The sequence below is a fragment of the Pseudoliparis swirei genome, chromosome 9, assembly GCF_029220125.1.
Source record: "Pseudoliparis swirei isolate HS2019 ecotype Mariana Trench chromosome 9, NWPU_hadal_v1, whole genome shotgun sequence".
In the NCBI taxonomy this organism is placed as follows: Eukaryota; Metazoa; Chordata; class Actinopteri; order Perciformes; family Liparidae; genus Pseudoliparis; species Pseudoliparis swirei.
The window spans coordinates 18,189,291-18,207,377 of NC_079396.1; the positions used below are offsets into that span (position 1 = coordinate 18,189,291).

Sequence of the window (18,087 nt, forward strand, 5' to 3'; positions counted from 1 at the left end):
TGGCAGAGAGCTCTTCGAAGGAAGGCCGAACACGAAAGACCGTTCAGTCAGGTTGAGAGGGTATTTATTTTATACATTGTTCAATACTTACCCAGAGTATGCTCTACCAAACAGTCAATCAAAGTATTACAGGGTTGTGAGACCACAGACTTGTTTATGTACAAGGTTTTGCACAACAAGGGGATGAGGCGACTTTTTCTTGAGGAAACTTTGATCCTTCGATGTGTGCAGCAAGATGTTGGAGATGTTCTACCAGTCTGTTGGACCAGCGCTCTGTACTTTTCCGTAGTCTGCTGGGGGAGCAGCATTGGAGCTGGAGACACCTACAGACTCACTAAACTGGTGAGGAAGGCCGGCTCCACAATTGGCTGCAAACAGGTCTATCCGGAACAGGTGGTGGAGGGGAAGAAGGACACTGAAGAAATGTATGATATTGGATAACCCGCACCACCCTCTCCTCCACTGGAGGGACAGAGGAGCACGTTCTCCAACAGACTGCTTCAGCTCTGCTGTCACATGGAGAGATACAGGAGAACATTCATGTCTACTGCAATAAGACTACAATAAATCACTTCTGGCCAAATCCTCCTCAAATTGAACCTCAATAAACCTTGCAACGCTTTCACTTTAGATACAATGTATACACTTTGCAGTTTTACATTTCCTTTATTATTATTTAAATGTAATATGCCCTGCTATTTGATTTGATTGTGTATATATGTAAACATGTTCGCTGCTGCATCAAGAAATTTCCCCCTCGGGATGAATAGAGTAATATCTTTTTTACGTATATACTGAGTATTAATAAACATTTTAATTATTCATTGTGTTTAATGTACCACCACAATTGGTACCACTGACTCACTGTATGGTAAGATATTACTTATATATATATATATATTAAATTGCTTCCAGTGAAATGTACTGATACACATGAATACAGATTAATGGACAAATAAAAAGAAATACAAAATACCTGGTACTTGACGAATGGGTTTACCCTTTAATAAAAAAATATATGGATCTCACATCCTTGTGTCTCCGCTTGCTCTCTTATTCAAATCCTGCATGAGACACTAGGATATTTAGAATAAGACTAAATGGTCTGACTAAATAAAGAGTGGCGGCACAACACACTATACAGCAACAAATATTTAATATGATATTTGATCACATATTATGTTGGCTTTTCAGTCATTACACTTTTTGTGCTGATGGGCTACGCTGTGCAGAAAGCCAGCGGGCATGTGAGGCGGACCTTATAGTCTTGACAGCGTTTTCCACCTGGTTGCTCAGCATTCACACAGGCAAAGCCAAGACTTGCGTCATATCTGCAAAACATACAGTAAGAAAACTTACAAAACCCATTTTATAAAAAATAAAAAGCTATACCCATGGACTACCCATTTAAAAGTTGTATAGTAGTTAAATATTTTGTGAAACACCACTTCCATGTCTACGATAAATTCAAAGCTACCTCGAGCAGCAGGCTAGCTTAGCGGAGAATAACACATGTCTGTCTTCAGGTTCTGCCAAGCACCTCTAAAGCTTACTTATTAGCATTGTATATATGGTCCGTTTCATCTGCACAAAACAAAGTAAAAACAATGCAGTGTGCTTTACAGGGGGTTATGTGTCTAACCTAATCACAGCCACTTGCTGTAAGAATTTTTTTACTTTTTTCGGTACATTGGAACAATCTAGATATAAATTGTATTGTCAACCATGTATTTATTTTCCCAAATTTAAATTCCATTTTGAAATAAATGTTTTTCATGGGCTGATGTAGATAGAGATGAGACACCTGTGCTGTTCAGGGTCATATTGACCCGCTCACTTAAAATCCAGCCAATGAGTCATAAGGATTTGTAATGAAAGTTAAATGTATTTGTATATTTATAATAAAAGGCCAGCGTGCAGTCATTCTCTTGGTACAGTTGTATGTATTTGCAGAGTGTACTGTTGGTAGGACTTCTAAGCAACCCTTTTGTATATTTCGCCCCTCCCCTGCTAAGTGTGGGCGGGAAAAAAAGGTTCCCATCAAAATAGTATCTGTATTTCTCGCATTGTGAGAAAGAGAGTGTGCGTGGGTCTGAGTTTGAAATGAAATAGAGTGTGTGACACTCTCAGTCTATTATAAATGCTATTGTACCATATTTATTAGGAGAGACATGTAAGAAACCCTTACTTTAGTGTTCCCGGTCCAATAAAGGTGTATTTAAGGGGAAATTGAGAAGAAAAGAAACATAGTTTGGTTTGGAAAGTGTGGTTCACGTGGGATGATGGGCACATAGCAGGATAGAGATGGTTCCCAATTAAAACACCTGATTCTATTTGTGTGTGTGTGTGTGTGAGAGTGTGTGTGTGTGAGAGAGTTTATTTCTAATGTATGATGTTTAAAAGAACGTATGATGTTTGAAAAGAAAAAAGAACAGGTATTCATAAATTAAGACTCAAGTCAAAATTGTTCCCCTCGCTTCCAGTCTTCATGCTAAGCTAAGCTAACTGCCTGCCGACTGTAGCTTCGTATTTGCCAGACAGACATAAGAGTGGCATCAATATTCCCACCTAATTGTCAACAAGCAAGCAAAATAGTGTTTTCACAAACAAGTTCAACTCTTCCTTAAACACTGGAACTCATAACGATGTGGCGGTGTCGTGCTTTTCCTAGTTGCTATTCATGCAGTTTGGTGTTATTCATCTCTGCAGGCTCAAATCCACACATCATAGGTTTTGGCAGATGCATCATCATCTTCACATCAATTAAATTTACACAATATAATTTTCATGTGCCGCTGCAGACTCACTATGATGCAAGACAAGTTTTTGTATGTCCATCAAGACTTAGGTAGTGTGGTCGTCTGTCCTACAACTCACATCTGAAAGACGTCACCGGTCTTGTGCGCAGGGACACCGGACACTGTCATGGCTTCAATAGCCACAGGCTTGGAGCAGACCTTACTGGGATACAACATCTGCAGCTGGAGGAGGGTTTCATAGTCCCCTCGCGATGTGGGGTTGTCCATGTTGAACCAGCGTGTCCTGCAGCCTAAAAACACATTGAACAGTTAAGGCATACTCTAAGATTTCTATTTGGGTTTACAGGTTGTGACACTCATTTTTCATCAATACAATAAGGCTCTCGGTATATTAAGACCTTGATGTAATCAACAGTTTTCCTGTTTCCTCAAAACTCAAGTTTTACAGCATAAAGTCATAAATCAACATGCAAACTTACCCTGACAGAAATCTGAGGGACAGGTCAGTATCACCTGATAATCCTGACATTGTTTACCGCTCTGTTTTCCATTTATGCATGCAAATCCAAACGTAACATCGTAGCTGGAATATAAATACAAGCAAGATAAAATACTCATTATAAAAGCCACAAACCTGTATGATTGATTAAAAATGTGCTTACGAGAGGAAGGTGTCTCCGGTGTGTTCAGCAGAGATTCCCCTTGTTGACTTGGCCTCAATGCTGATTGGGTTCCTACAGACTTGACCCGGGAAAGTTTTCAGTAGCTGAACTATGGATTCCACATCCCCCTCCTCTGACGGGGCGTCACTGTTCAGCCACTGTGTTCGACACTGCTCTGACACTGAGTGGAAATAACACATTCAAACTTGACTGAAGCCAAAGCAAGTGTGCTTTGTTTGACATTGTGAATGTTATAAAGAAGATTTTTTACATTTGATTTATTCTTGAGACATTTTCTCACCACGTATTTATATTAATTTCCGGAAACACCTTGTACACATAGATAAGTCAATACCAGCATGTACTGGGCAAGACACTATGGTCAGTTTGTCTATTCCAGGGTTCTCACATTCACTTGGAGATCTTTAGAGATTTAAATCAATCAGACCTGCACGCTTTGTGAAAATAGAATTATAATAATTGACTTGGCAATAAGACAACTAATTACTGTATGTTCAGTCTAAAGCAAAATAAGATACGTACCTTGACAGAACTCATTCGGACATGTAAATCTGACTTTGTAATCTTCACAACTCTTGCTCCCCTGATCTGCATTTACACAAGCGAACCCATAGGTCGCATCATAACTGCACAAAAGAGGATAGAAGGGTGGTGAGTGTGGGGCATCTCTCCTCAGGTAAAACAATAGTTTAAGTTTATGTTCAATCTTACTTTAAAAAAGTATTGGAGGTGGAGGAGGCAGGTTCCCCAGAGATGGTCTGGACCTCGATGGCTATTGGCTGAGGGCAGATTTCTCTCGGGTATATGCTTCGGAGGTCACTGAAGACCTCAAAGTCTCCGTTTCCTGTTGGGTCATCATGATCAAACCAGCGCGTCCTACACTCTACAAATAAGGAAGAATCAAAGAAACACACATTTTAGAGCTTAACCCTGGTGTTCTTCCTTGAGTGTAGAAAGACTGTGTTTCATTTTGGGGATCTACCATCAGAAATGGAATATAGCATGCATGTTTTCACCTGCAACTACAATTATTGTGTTTTTTTTAGCTTGGAGCGAATCTTTCAAAAACTAGGAAGCGGGTCCGCGTCACGGAGTCCACCCTGTTGCACCGCCATATTTCTACAGTAGCCCGGAGCGGACAAACCAAACACGAGTTAAACCACCTACCTGAGCAGAACTGTCCCGTGCAGGTGAACATGACCTTGTAATCGTAGCACGGCCTCACTTTCTGCTCTGAGTTAAGGCATATGAGGCCCTCTGATGCACTGTCACTGCAAAACAAAACCATCCCATCATAATGTAACACCTGTTAAAAGAAATATGTGAAAAAGTCTGAGTCCAGTCCTGTTTTTAGTAATAAGTGAAGCCTCATCTCAGCAAGTGTGTATTGATCCTCTAGAAGTCACCTACTCAAAAGTAATCACTTTTATGATATATTTCCACTTCGACCATACATCTCATCATGGATTTAAAATGTTATTTAACAGTATTTCATATATAACTGTAACATACCGTGAAATATTCACATCCTTCGCATGTAAATTAACAGTTAATGCCGCCATTCAAACCATAGCAGCAGATAACTTTCTCAGCATAATACAATATTTGATGTGAACTAAAACGACTCACATGGAGCATTAGGAAGATATAGTGGTAATATCTGCAAGACAAATACGTTTTTTCCATTTACATTCAAAATACCGTAAGAAATTTAAATGAAGTTTTGACTTAAGTTCTTGACTTCGTTCAACATGATGACTCTTGATAATACTGAAGTCAGTAGTATAGAAGTGAAGTCTTTACGTGCGGAAGGTGTTCCCGGTGTGCTGCGACTTGACTCCAGAAACTGTGTGAGCCTCCATGTCCACCGGATTGGAGCAGATCTTGGTCCAGTGCTTCCTTCTCAAGTCACTCAGAAGCTCAGAGTCTCCGTTGCTGGAAACATTGCGCTCATCGAACCAGGCTGTCTTACAGGCTGTGGAGGAGGAAAGTTATCCACATCGCCAATCTGCTGCGCAATAGTGCTTCATTCCTTGATGGATTCAGACGAAAAAAATAACAGACCGCTTACTTTCCAATGCAGTGGCAAAGAAATGAAGGTCTGGAGGAAGAAGAAGTCTTTGATTAGTTATACTTTCTGTTTCTCATCATTGATTGTGTATAAAATAATACATTTATTGTAGGCCTACAACCTGATGCTAGAAGACACCACACTGCAAAGCTCTAAAATTACAAGAAAATAAATCACGATTCTGCACCATGAGGAAATACACAACTTCAGTTGAAAATGCACAACATCAAAATACCTGTAAGACCATCATGATTGTCTATCCGGTAATCTTAAAGAGGGATAATACAACAAATCCACATGAAGTTAAGTTCTTCGTTAGCGTGGAAATGAAATGTCCTTCACAAGCATGGTCTCGTGTTCAGAGAAGTCTGTTCTGAGAAAGTGCAGGCATGTGTAACACGACTGTATCATCTGTACAATATTTATGTATCCCGGCTCCGCCCATAAGGAGTCCTCCTCCTCAATAATCAGTGATATGTATAGAGCAGTAAGCATCACCACCCTTGTGCCGCTCTGCTCAGGAAGTTCAGGTTTCCTCCAGTTTGTCTGATGGGATGTGCAAGAACTTGATCTGTAACTAAAAATAATGAGAATCAGAAAAACAAGCACACTATTTTCATTATAATAGAAGTTTCCCTCGATCACTAGAAATAGCATTGTTTAGATACTGACTTTTGGCAAAGGATTTATGAAGATTATCCATCTGTATTCACTTCAACAGATGATCAAGTCATATTTAATCAAAAGGTGTCCCCCATTCTAAGTATTTGATGTTGTTTATCAGGGTAAAGTTAGTGTTTTTATGCTCTTTTGTTCCGTGCTATTGTTTCTCTGTCTCCTCAATTTCAGAAATGTATTCAATTTAGCAACAACTTCTATTTTTGTATTATTGTTGTATGCTTTTTTTTATTTATTTAAAAAAGATCTTTTAAGTGACCCAGAGTAAATCAAACACATTCAGTTTCAGGAAGTTTAAATATCCAAAGTTATGATACACAGCATGACTAATCTGCCAGTTACTAAATGGTGTTACTGTAATTCCACTACATTTAGCGGTAACGAGCATGTAACGAAGTATTTTTTTAACTCAACTAACGCAGTTACAATTACTGAAATGTAAATGAGTTCGTTACTCGCGTTACTCTCTTTTGTGAAAAATGAACACTTGCAGACAAGAAGACAAGCTAGGCTACTTTAGCTGATTCTGATCTGACATCGCAGGACCTTGGTGGCGCAATGATATTGTAACGTCTCGGACGTTATGGACTGACGACACGGAGACGGGACGACGTTATTAATCCTCACTTTATTGGGCATCCACCAACACAGTGTGTTTACATGATGCGGATTTATATGTTACAGACAGCGTGCTCCTCTCAGCTCAGCAGCTCGAACGTCAACAACAACGGTTCCCGTCAACCAACCTTAACTCCCGTTTTCCGGCAGGTTAACCCCGCCTCCCCTCTACTCCGCCAATCACAGGCACGCCCCCTCGACCAGTATGCACGGTGCCACACTGTGATTGACAGCCACTTCACAGGGTCGCTACAATATACACTAACCGAATCAATCAATGAGCATTAAACCACATCATGGCCGACAGTGCGGATAGAATGAGCTTTCTCTCCTGGAAGTATGGACATTACTTTTCGCTCGTCGAAATTAAAGACAAAAATGTAGTGGTGAGTTGTAAATTATGTGCAGGTGCAAAGACCCTATCCACATCAGAGACAGTTATTTTGTATAAAGTTAAGAATTAAAATGGACTTTTGTATTACTGCTTGATTTGAAGGCCTGTTGCCCAGTTGATTGCAATAAATAGGTCTACAAAATATGTTTATTATGTTTGACTGTTCAGTACTGTTCATTACATTAAAAAAAGCAGACATAAAAGTAACTTTAGTTACTTTCCCTAGTAACTAATTACTTTTGATATACAGTAACTAGTAAAGTAATTAAATTACTTTTAAAAGAAGTAACTAGTAACTGTAACTAATTACTAATTTTCAGTAACTTGCCCAACACTGGGTATGAGTATGACTAATGAAATGTTACACGGTCATATGTTTGCTTGGTATATTATGAACAATATACACATACTGTACCTTGAACACACACTCACGCCAGTTTTCTCCAATACCGTAGATAAGCAAATTGACACAGTATGATAAGTCAATTTTAGTAACCAAGGTATCCCGTGATACCGCGCTCGTGTCACGGTCACTCATTGGAGGAGGACAGAGGTGAGAGCTCACCAGTTGAATTTGACTATTGAGTTACTGTAGATAACAATTGAGTTGTCAGCCAGGCTGACGAGGCCCTGCGGTAAATGTCGCTGAATGAAAAGTATAAGTCACCAGGATTAGTGTAGAATAACTGCCATCGGCATGATACTGTGACTCAATACACCCACAGCCTAGAAAGTGATGGACAGGTGGAGAACAAGGCTTTACTGTGACAGTAATATGATCGTAGGCTCTCTCACAGAACGTCTTCAAGAAGAACACATGATGCAAGTGATGCGTCGGTATTATGTTCGAATTGTTTTTTCTTCTTCTTTTCAATCATGTCCTAAATGTCAGCAGCATACTGATGGGATCTTATTTCTATTGTGAATTAATTTTAGCATCACTGTTGGAATAAGGATACAGTGTTCCGGACACGAGGGACATTACACACAGTAGATGTAATGTGGCTGTTGAATAAAGGAGGTCAGTGAGGTAATCGCGGTTCAGTGCACCACGTCACGTTTCTCCCTCCAGACGGCGACTCCTTCTTTCAGACGAGGCCAAGATGTCACGACAGGCTGGTGCTGCTGTCTCCGCTTTATGCAAAAGATTTTGGGGAATATCAGGTTGAGAAACAGAAGTCAGATATAGATTCTATGTTGATGAGTTACCACAACATGGGGAATATTTACTCCGGTGGACTTTAGTTGTTCTTGAGGCAAATTCATAGAGTAGCATGTTTAATTTAAATCTGTACAAGGAGTTATGACTTTTCAAAGCTGACCATTGATTATAGCGCCTCCATCAGGCTGTGGAGTCATATATGCACACAACTTCCAATCATTGGTGATAAATGAATGTGCCTATGATATAAATAAGTCAGACACATTTTTGTAAACCTTTGTAATGGCCCAGAAAACCGACAAGCTTGAAAACCAGAGTTTTTTGTAAAAAAAAATAAGGGGTTATTATGTTAAACAGAATCGGAAACTTGAGGGGGCAGGAACCTCCTTTTAAGGGGACGCTAACCCTTGGGGGGGGCCCAAGTCTGGCGGTAAGTAAAAGATGGTTTAAATAAAAGCGGGGCCCCCAGGGTTATGGGGCATGGAAACGGAGGGGGGAGTGGGGCCCCCAAAATGTGGTTGAAAGGGGGGGCCGGGACTTTAAGGCGGGGGGGCAGGCCCAGATCATCGGCGGTGAGTTGGGAAAAAACCTTGGGAGGGAGGGATATTGTCGGGGGAGGAATTGGGGTGGTATTAAACGGGGGAGGGGGAGGCCCGGGGTCAATCAATTTGGGGGAGAAAATGGACCAGGTCGGGGGAAACTGAAGTAAAATTTCCAGGGTTTTTTTAGGGAGGTGCCGTGGATGGTTTGTTTGGGGGAAACCCCCAAAGGGGGAATTCTTTTCAGGAAAAGGTTACTTCTTAGTGGATGTGCTTCCTGTTTTTGGGACGGTCAAGATATGGGAAAATTAAGGGAGATCGAAGAAAAGGGTATTAAAGGAACCAGTGCACGAGGCAAGGGATTAAGGGGGACCTGCACAAAAGATTTTCAAACAAATTAAAATTTAGATGAATTATGAAACAAAGGCAAGGGGGTGCTTTTTTGCGTCCTGAAATTGGGGGCAAAATCGGAAAAATCGGCAGGTTTGTTTGGGGGGTTGAGGAAAAGGCTTATCCTCCCCTTCAACGGGGAAAAAGGGGGGAAAAAATTTCGGAGATAAAAATCCCCTGGGGCATTCGGATCAAGCTCCAAAAAGTAAAGAACGGCCAACTGGGAAGGGGTTTATTTCAAGTTTTATTTTTGGGGGGGGTTGTAAAATAGAAATAAGGGGGAAAAGGGGGGGTTTTAAACAGTCGGGATTAGGGGGGGGGATGTATTTATCTGGGGGTTAGGGTAGGGGAAAGGGGTAAATGTGAATTATCGAAAATTTAAATTTGGGGTAAAGGGAGGGGGTTTCAATATAAAAACCGTGACTGTCTGTTAGGGGGGGCGGGGCTTTTTTTTCCCCAAGGGGAACCCAAAGGGATCACGGAAAGTTTTAATTTTTTGGGGGATCGGCGATGTTTTGTCAAAGTGGCGGGGGCCTTTCAAAATTCCTAAATTTAAGGGAGGCAAACCCTTTTTTCGACGAAAAAATTTTTGGGCCCTTTGGGGTCCCAGGCTTGTTGAATTTGGCCCGGCCCCCGAAGGGGGGGAATAGGGGGGGGAATCAAAACCTCCCGGCCTTTGCCTGGTTGCACAGGCAACTTATTTGAGCCCTTCCTTGGGGGCCGGGAGTGATTTAACCCGGTTGGGACAGGAAGGGGGGCCCCCGGCCTTTAATGTTCATTTAACAGACATATAATAAAGAGTTTCAATTCGGTTGCAAAAGCAAAGACATGGTGGGAAATTTAAAAAAAATAATATTTTTTCCCTAAAAGGGGTCCCTGGCTTGCCCCCCTCCCACTTGTTTTTTTGTTGGTTTTTTTTGATTTCATTTTAATTTTTTTCGTTGTTTTTTTTTTTTATTCAAATTTAAGGTGCCTTTTACTTAAAGGAAAAAAATTATTTATTAATTTTTCGGGGGTTTTTAATTTGTGGGAATTTGGCCAAGAAATTGGGGGTAAATTTTTGGACAGAGGGCTTAAAATGGGTAAGACCTAAGGGGGGGGAACAGGGGGTGGCTATATGAAAGGGCGTGCCAATGGTTGGTCACGAGTGCACAGGGGGGGGGATGGAATCCCCGCAGACAATTGGTTTGGGCCGAAAACACAGGGGTTTTTTTTTAACTGTGATTTTTTCATTTTTTGGGGGGAATTGGGGGTTTAAATTTTAAACCCCGGGGGAATTAATAGGGGGTTAATAAAATAATTTTGGGGGGGGGGGATGTAGGGGAACACCGATGAGCTGGGACACGGGGAAATAAAGGGTTACAGGCTTCAGCCACCTCGTCCGGGGGGGTTAAGGAGGCCTTTTGCGGCCATAGAGGAGGCGCCGATCCACTGCCACCTTAAAATTATATATTATTTATATTACGTAATTTGTGGAGAAGGAAAGGGCAAGGAAATTGAAATAGGAATCTCGTCCTTGGCTTTTCTTGCCCCCAACCCTCCTTGCCCCGCGGCCCTCGGGCTTGAAATTTGGGTTTTTCCTGTCGGGTTTGCAGGAAGGCCGGGGGGGAGTCGCCTTTATACTTATAAGTAAACCCCGGGGATTAACATAGCCCCTTGGGGCACCGACTTGGAAGACCCAGGGCCTGAAACCTCCTAAAAGAAAAAAATCAAAGGGGGGGGGAATTAAGGGGGCGAGGGGGGGAACGGGAGGGAAAAAAAAGAGGGGAGGAAAAAGGTCCTTACCTTTCCCTACGGGTAATTTAAAGGGGGGGCTAATGGGTGTTGTTTAATATTAATTTTGGGTGTGATTCCCCCATAACTTTTTCAAAAATATATAGTATATTTATATTATATAGCATTTATATATCATATTATACTGAATAATATATGATATATATATATCTATATATCATATCCTATCATAATATTAATATACTGAATTGTATGAATAAGATATCTTTATTATGTCCGTGTTGGAATAAATGTTAAATATTTAACTACAACTTTGTTTGCATTGAATTATAATGGGATGTTTGCTGAAATTGATTAGATGGCCCGACCAAAAACGAATTCCACCAGCCGCCACTGCCTCCCGGTATGTCTTACCTGCACTCTTCGACATCCTTAGCATGACCCAGGGTGCTGAACTCCACAGTGGTGGTATCCATGACAATATGACTGAGCAACGAGAAGCTGAGTGGAGGAGAGAGAAGGAGTACCTGGCATTAACTCCTGGAAGGAAGAATAACAGATTCACTCAGCCTGTTTCATAAATGCTACGACGACACACACTTTTAAAGGTAATTCAGATTCCAGCACAGAAGCAGGAGACCCAGCGTCTCTCCACGCTAAAATGACCATCAGGACAGTTGGCTAAAATGAACAAGACCAAAAACAAGACGATGTATTGACTTATTGTCGGTCGTGATGTTGATAGTGAACCCACAGTAAAAGTGAGATGTCAGTACCTTAATTTGGATTAGATGCGAGAGTGAGCACGCCATCGGAGATGCCGAACACCAGGCCTTTGGCATTGATGGCCTCACAGGTGTACGCCCCCTGATCGGCCTCCTTCACATCACGAATGGTCAGGGTGCCATGGCCATTCTCGCTGGTCATGGAGATCCTGGGTGCATAGAAACAAATTATCGAATTTACAGTCATAATCTCGGTGGAGAGCGCCTGTCAGCTTTGGCGTCGGCCATAAAGGGAACCCAACCCTTCTGTTAATGACTCTGGAACAGTCTGCAGGAATATTGTTAGAGAAAAATCTACAAAACTCAAGTGTATTTGTCCAACCACAAACATGCCCTGAATGAACATTTTGACACCGCAACTTTTAAAATGGGAGTGCACCAATAAATGTATGAGTCTGCACAGAAACTCTGATCAGCCCCAAACTCCATCCATTGCTCTTTCCCTGCAGAAAACTGTGATAACAAAGGGACTATTAGCTACCACAGCAGACCATGCAGCTGCAAGGTACACATGCAGTACGGCAAAAGGTAAATGGACCTGCACTTGTATAGCGCTCTTCTAGTCTTACGACCACAAAAAGGGCTTTTACACTCCTTGTCATCATTCACCCATTCATACACTGATGGGAGGGGCTATGGTTCCACCTGCACAGCTACGGGAGCAATTTGGGGTGGAGTAATTACAATATAACCATTTATTGCCCAAACAATACAACACATGCTTTTCGGGAAGGTTTCAGCATCAACACAACTTCTTTTTTTTTTTTAATCAACATTCATATCATTTTATTTTTCCAAAAACACTAAAATGATTTTGACAGCATTTTCTATTAACTCTGAAAAATATGTAATGTATTACTGTATTGAAGAATAATTTATTATCAAACCCACCTGCCACTGAAAGGATTGTGCCCACAGTTGAGTCCCCAGGTGATGTCGCCCCCACCGCGCTGCCTGAATGGACTCTGCCGAGGAGCCTTGTCACAGAGGGAGGGGCTGCAAAGTGTCCAGAAGAGGAAAGCTGTATTGGTCTCATCACTCATGTCTCTGCTGTCTGGTCTGTTGTCACACAGGTACTCAGCCAGCATACCTGTCCCATCATCACCACACCTGTGCTCATATGACATGCAGAGTCTGATGCAGAGGCTACACAACCCGGCTCTTAGGGCATGGCAAATATGGCGCGGACACCGCATTAAGTCCAAGAAGAGTGTTTATTTAACGTAAGAACGAAACAAAACGTAGTGAAGTGTGGCAGTCAGTAACATCAGTAGTGCCCATGTGCATGTGTGGGTAATGGAGTGTAAGTGTTGTCAGCCAAACCCAAGGAAACCAACAACAAAGGAAACCAACAGCAACGGGACCAGCAGCAAAGTAAACCACGACCACCACCACTCCACCTGTGAGGAGAACAACACGCGCCATGCACCGTGTGGTTCAAGGCCTTTATGCCCTCCTGCTCTCGGACCAGGTGTGCTGCATCCGGCAATCACTCGCCTAAGGACATGATTAGTGATTAGACACGGGACCATCACACCCCCCCCCCCCTTAAAATCGGTGTCCAAACGGATCACCGTCATCGTACTGAACTCAATGCAACGGTGCCCGTGACAAGACGCTTTCTCCGTGACCGTGCCTGGACCCGTACACTTAGCTTGAAAAGGGGAACTAACAATAGCCACAAGTACGAGAACCTGGTCTCCTGGACCGAACCCATGTTGCTCTGCACATCGGTCATACAACCTCTTCACTCCACCTCGTGACAGACAACTTCTCCCACGCCACACCACTATCTAGAAACAAAAGATGCTCAAAACCATTCACATAGTCCACCAGTCCTACCGGCAACTTCGTATCCACACAGCCATCTCTCAGTACTGCCAAGGGACCACGCACAGAATGTCCAAAAGCCAACTCACTAGCGCTAAAACCTGTACTCTCCTGTACAGCCTCCCTCGCAGCCAACATCAACCACGGAAGCCCCTCCTCCCAGCCTACATCCAGACAGTATGTAAGGACATCCAGATTTCAGACCTACCATTTCTCAGCCAATCAGTCAAACACCATCCTTGCTTCAAAATGGCAACAATAGCAGAAACTCTGACAGCCTGGTGGAAATTCCACAAAATCACTAATGTCACTTTTGCACCCTCAAATTTCACCCCTATATGGAACAATCCGGACATTCTAAGCAGTAATAAGCCTTTAAATCTCCACACATGGTCCACTAAAGGCATCACTCATTTGAAACACATCTTTAATCACAATACCGTGGTTTCATTCCCCCATTTGGTTCAGAAGTACGGCATCGGGAAAAATCACTTTCTGGAATATCTACAACTTAAATCATCCCTTCAAACAAAATTCAACATTAAGGCCACACATTTGGAATTACCTCCCTCAACCTCACAGTTAATTAATATCACCTCCTCAAATAAATTAATCTCAAAAATATGTAGCATAATATCACACTGAAATAATAACCATACCAATAATAAAATCGGAATTTGACTTGGCTATCACTCCTGATGCCGACTTCTGGACCAAAATCTGTACTAATATATATTTTATGACCAAAAATACAAATTTACAACTAATACAATATAAAATACTTGACAGAATTCACTACACTGGGCACAAAATGTTTTAAATGGGTTTCACTACAGACATCTGTCCACATTGCATGCAAAATACTCAGGATAGTTACATTCACGCCACCTGGCACTGCACACCAGTTCAACACTTTTGGAAACAAATAACTGAGTCATTGTCTGTTTTCCTGGGCTGCCTCATCCCATTATCCCCATCACTCTGTTTACTGGGAGACATCTCATCTATAAACCTGAGTAAAACAAACTGCAAAATACTTCTCGTGGCCCTAACTATCGCCAAGAAAACAATCCTCGTGAACTGTAAATCAAGGAATAACACACATATCTCACACTGGAAAAATTTAATGTCAGAATATATTTCAATGGAACAACTCACCTCATCTATCATTTACAATACAACAGAACACCACGACATCTGGTCATCATTCACTATATTTTTACAAACATGACACCACTCCTCTATTTATTAGTTAATTCATAATGCACACACACACACACACATATACACATGTACACATGCATCTGTCTTTCTTTCTTCTTCTCCTTCTAATTATTATGATGTTTGTTTTGTTTGTTTTTTGTTGTTTGTTTTTTTCACAAATACTCTGACTTTATGATGTTATGTCCATTGTTTTGTCGTCTGCATTGTTTATTGTCCTCTAGGTGTTATGTCTATGTATTGTCTTTTGTCTTATATAAAAAATTAAAAAATGTAAAAAAATAAATAAAAAAATCGGTGTCCAAACGGATCACCGTCATCGTACTGAACTCAATGCAACGGTGCCCGTGACAAGACGCTTTCTCCGTGACCGTGCCTGGACCCGTACACTTAGCTTGAAAAGGGGAACTAACAATAGCCACAAGTACGAGAACCTGGTCTCCTGGACCGAACCCATGTTGCTCTGCACGTCGGTCATACAACCTCTTCACTCCACCTCGTGACACAGACAACTTCTCCCACGCCACACCACCATCTGGAAACAAAAGATGCTCAAAACCATTCACATAGTCCACCAGTCCTACCGGCAACTTCGTATCCACACAGCCATCTCTCAGTACTGCCAAGGGACCACGCACAGAATGTCCAAAAGCCAACTCACTAGGGCTAAAACCTGGACTCTCCTGTACAGCCTCCCTCGCAGCCAACATCAACCACGGAAGCCCCTCCTCCCAGCCTACATCCAGCTCAGCACAAAATCCACACAGAAGAGACCCAAGGGTCTGGCGGAACCGCTCTAATGCTCCCCGGCTCCCAAAGTGTCCACACCTATCATGCGCCACCTCCAAGACAAGACAGCGTACCCCAGTCGGCACCACAAGATGGAAAACCTCATTTCCTCCACAATCCTCACCAATGGGAAGCCATCCTCCGAACATCTCGTTCTGCAAGAAGTAGCCACTAACTGCACCATTCATCTCCGAAACGGGCAAAACTCGCTTAAACATTTCTCTCAAAGACGAATCCCCACCCCGCTGCTCCACGACCTCTCCGCGCGACAGTGACACAGGAAGCGCGGCCAGAACCGGGACCTCCGACACCACCTCCACCGTGTCGACCAATGACATGGCAGGGTCTGACCTGCTCATAGCGCGCGTAAATACGCAGGACGGAAAAACCTCAGGCAACACTCTGGAGCTCTCGTCAAACGCAGCATCAATTGGACAACATGTGACCACCTGTGCGGGAGGAGTGTCAGTCCAAACTCTACTACCAGCCAAGCCGTTGCCCAAAATAAAATGTATACCCTCAATAGGTAACGCCGGACGCACCCCAACAGCTATCTCACCTTTCACCAGCGCACAGTCAAGCACCATCTTGTGCAAAGGAACAGGGAGAATCTTCAATCCCATCCCGCGACTGAGAACAAAGTCACCAGTGTCAGTCTCCTCAGACAAAGGCAAAACAGAGTCAACAATATACGAATCATAGGCCCCTGTATCCCTCAAGATTTTTATCGGGACCTTCACCTCACTTCCTAAAAGTGACACAAATCCACCTCGAATGAACGGAGCATAAGCTGCCAAAACACTGAGGTCACAAGAGTGAGACGGAAGCTCCTCAGCCACGCAGCAGCCGGTAACTGCAGCCGCACAGGCAGAAGGCCTCACATCCCTGAGCCTAGACTGGAACAAAGGACAATCTGCCTTCCAATGCCCCTCCTCTCGACAATAATTACAGGTATTACTATTGTCCACACCAGATCTAAACCCTCCCACCTTCATTGAACGCATCTCCTGCACAGTTGCCTCAGAAACATTTCCCCGCACACCCAAAACATTGCGACACTCTCTAAAACTGCTTTTATGAAGCAACATATACTCATCTGCTGACACGGCCGCATCAGCAGCAGTCACGCGTCTCCTCTCGATAATATACGTAGCAACGCGATCTGGAAGGACATTTTTAAACTGCTCCAAAACCATCAACTCGCACAGATCTTCAAACGTAGCTACGTCGAGGGCAGTTAACCACCGCTTAAAATGAGTCGATAGGTCTCTCACCAACTCCACATACGTCTGATCTACTTTCCTCTCCAAGGATCTAAAACTTTGGCGATAGGCCTCTGGCACCAGCTCATAGATTTTGAGCACCGCAGCCTTTATCCTAGTATAACTCGAACTGTCCTCCAGACTCAAAATCTCCCTTTGTTGCTCAAACGTTAGTCCATGAGTTCAAAAAGACACAGCAGTATAAACGGGGCCAGAATCTTCACCCTCAGACATAATTCCTCTCTCAATCAATTTTGACATTATAGCATCTTTGATATTCTCTTTGAAACGTTTGTCCCCTTCAACCACCACCTTGTAATGATCTGCGATCCAAAGCAGCTGCTCTCTTGTGCACACATCCAGGGATTCCTGAGATGGAGCATCAACGAACGCCTCAGCCTCCGACATCTCAACTATTTACCAAGACGACCAACAAAAGCCACGTTTACCCCCACGGCAGACCCAGACAGACCCCACAAAGTAAACCCCTGCGTGCAATGAGGAATAACCCTCAACTTGGTGTAGAGTCTCCCTACTATCAAAGCTCGTCCCTAGTCTTCATGCAGCTACTTGTGGTGGGTATTTATGCACTGAAGACCGCTGGTTTAGCAGAGCGACTAGCAAGCTAGCAACTCCACAGAAACCACGGCCATGCTCCCAAGCAAGCTTCACCCACGTTGGCCACAGCACAACAACCAACACCGCTCAACGAACCCAACAGGGAACGTCGCTCCGCCTACCAGGGGAAACTCCACACCACTTACGCACAGAGCAACCTGCAATCGCCATCTGGACCCGCCGCAGCATAAATGTAACAAACCTCCTCAAATACTGAAGAGCAAAGACCACAATAAATATCGTAATTTACGGAGTAGCTCAAACCCAAAACCTCAAATCCCACGAGCGGCACAAAACAACAAGTGAATGCCCTGGAAAGTGCTCAACCAAACATTTGCGCCATGTACAGCTAGGTTACGACGTAAACCCGCCTTAAGAACACTTTTTACCGTGTAGTTGCCGCAAATGCTGCAAGCAAACAAATTCAACAGCCCACCGCTACACGTTCCCATTCACCTACTGCACACGGGAACAAGCTGGACGAGCCCCCAATTTGTCACAACCCGGCTTTTAGGGCATGGCAAATATGGCGCGGACACAGCATTAAGTCCAAG

The 18,087-nt window shown here is 43.0% G+C and overlaps 1 protein-coding gene across 6 annotated transcripts; it reads right to left on the reverse strand.

Moving 5' to 3' along the window:
- Positions 1–980: 980 nt before the first annotated feature.
- On the reverse strand, positions 981–11,526 carry si:dkey-205h13.2 (mucin-5AC). Of its 6 annotated transcripts, XM_056422425.1 has the most exons (12): positions 11,443–11,526; positions 6,015–8,337; positions 5,635–5,665; positions 5,514–5,543; positions 5,246–5,417; positions 4,610–4,713; positions 4,154–4,325; positions 3,965–4,068; positions 3,422–3,602; positions 3,239–3,342; positions 2,878–3,049; positions 981–1,331 (listed from the first exon to the last, which is right to left on the reverse strand). In XM_056422425.1, exons 2-12 carry the CDS (start codon positions 6,168–6,170, stop codon positions 1,220–1,222), a joined length of 1,338 nt encoding a protein of 445 aa, XP_056278400.1. In that variant the 5' UTR covers positions 6,171–8,337; positions 11,443–11,526; the 3' UTR covers positions 981–1,219. The 6 variants fall into 6 exon arrangements, with proteins under 6 accessions (XP_056278400.1, XP_056278399.1, XP_056278401.1 ...); XM_056422424.1 differs by lacking the exon at positions 11,443–11,526 and having other exon boundaries at positions 6,015–8,674; XM_056422426.1 differs by lacking the exons at positions 5,635–5,665; positions 6,015–8,337 and having other exon boundaries at positions 11,443–11,484.
- Between the last annotated feature and the right edge of the window lie 6,561 nt (positions 11,527–18,087).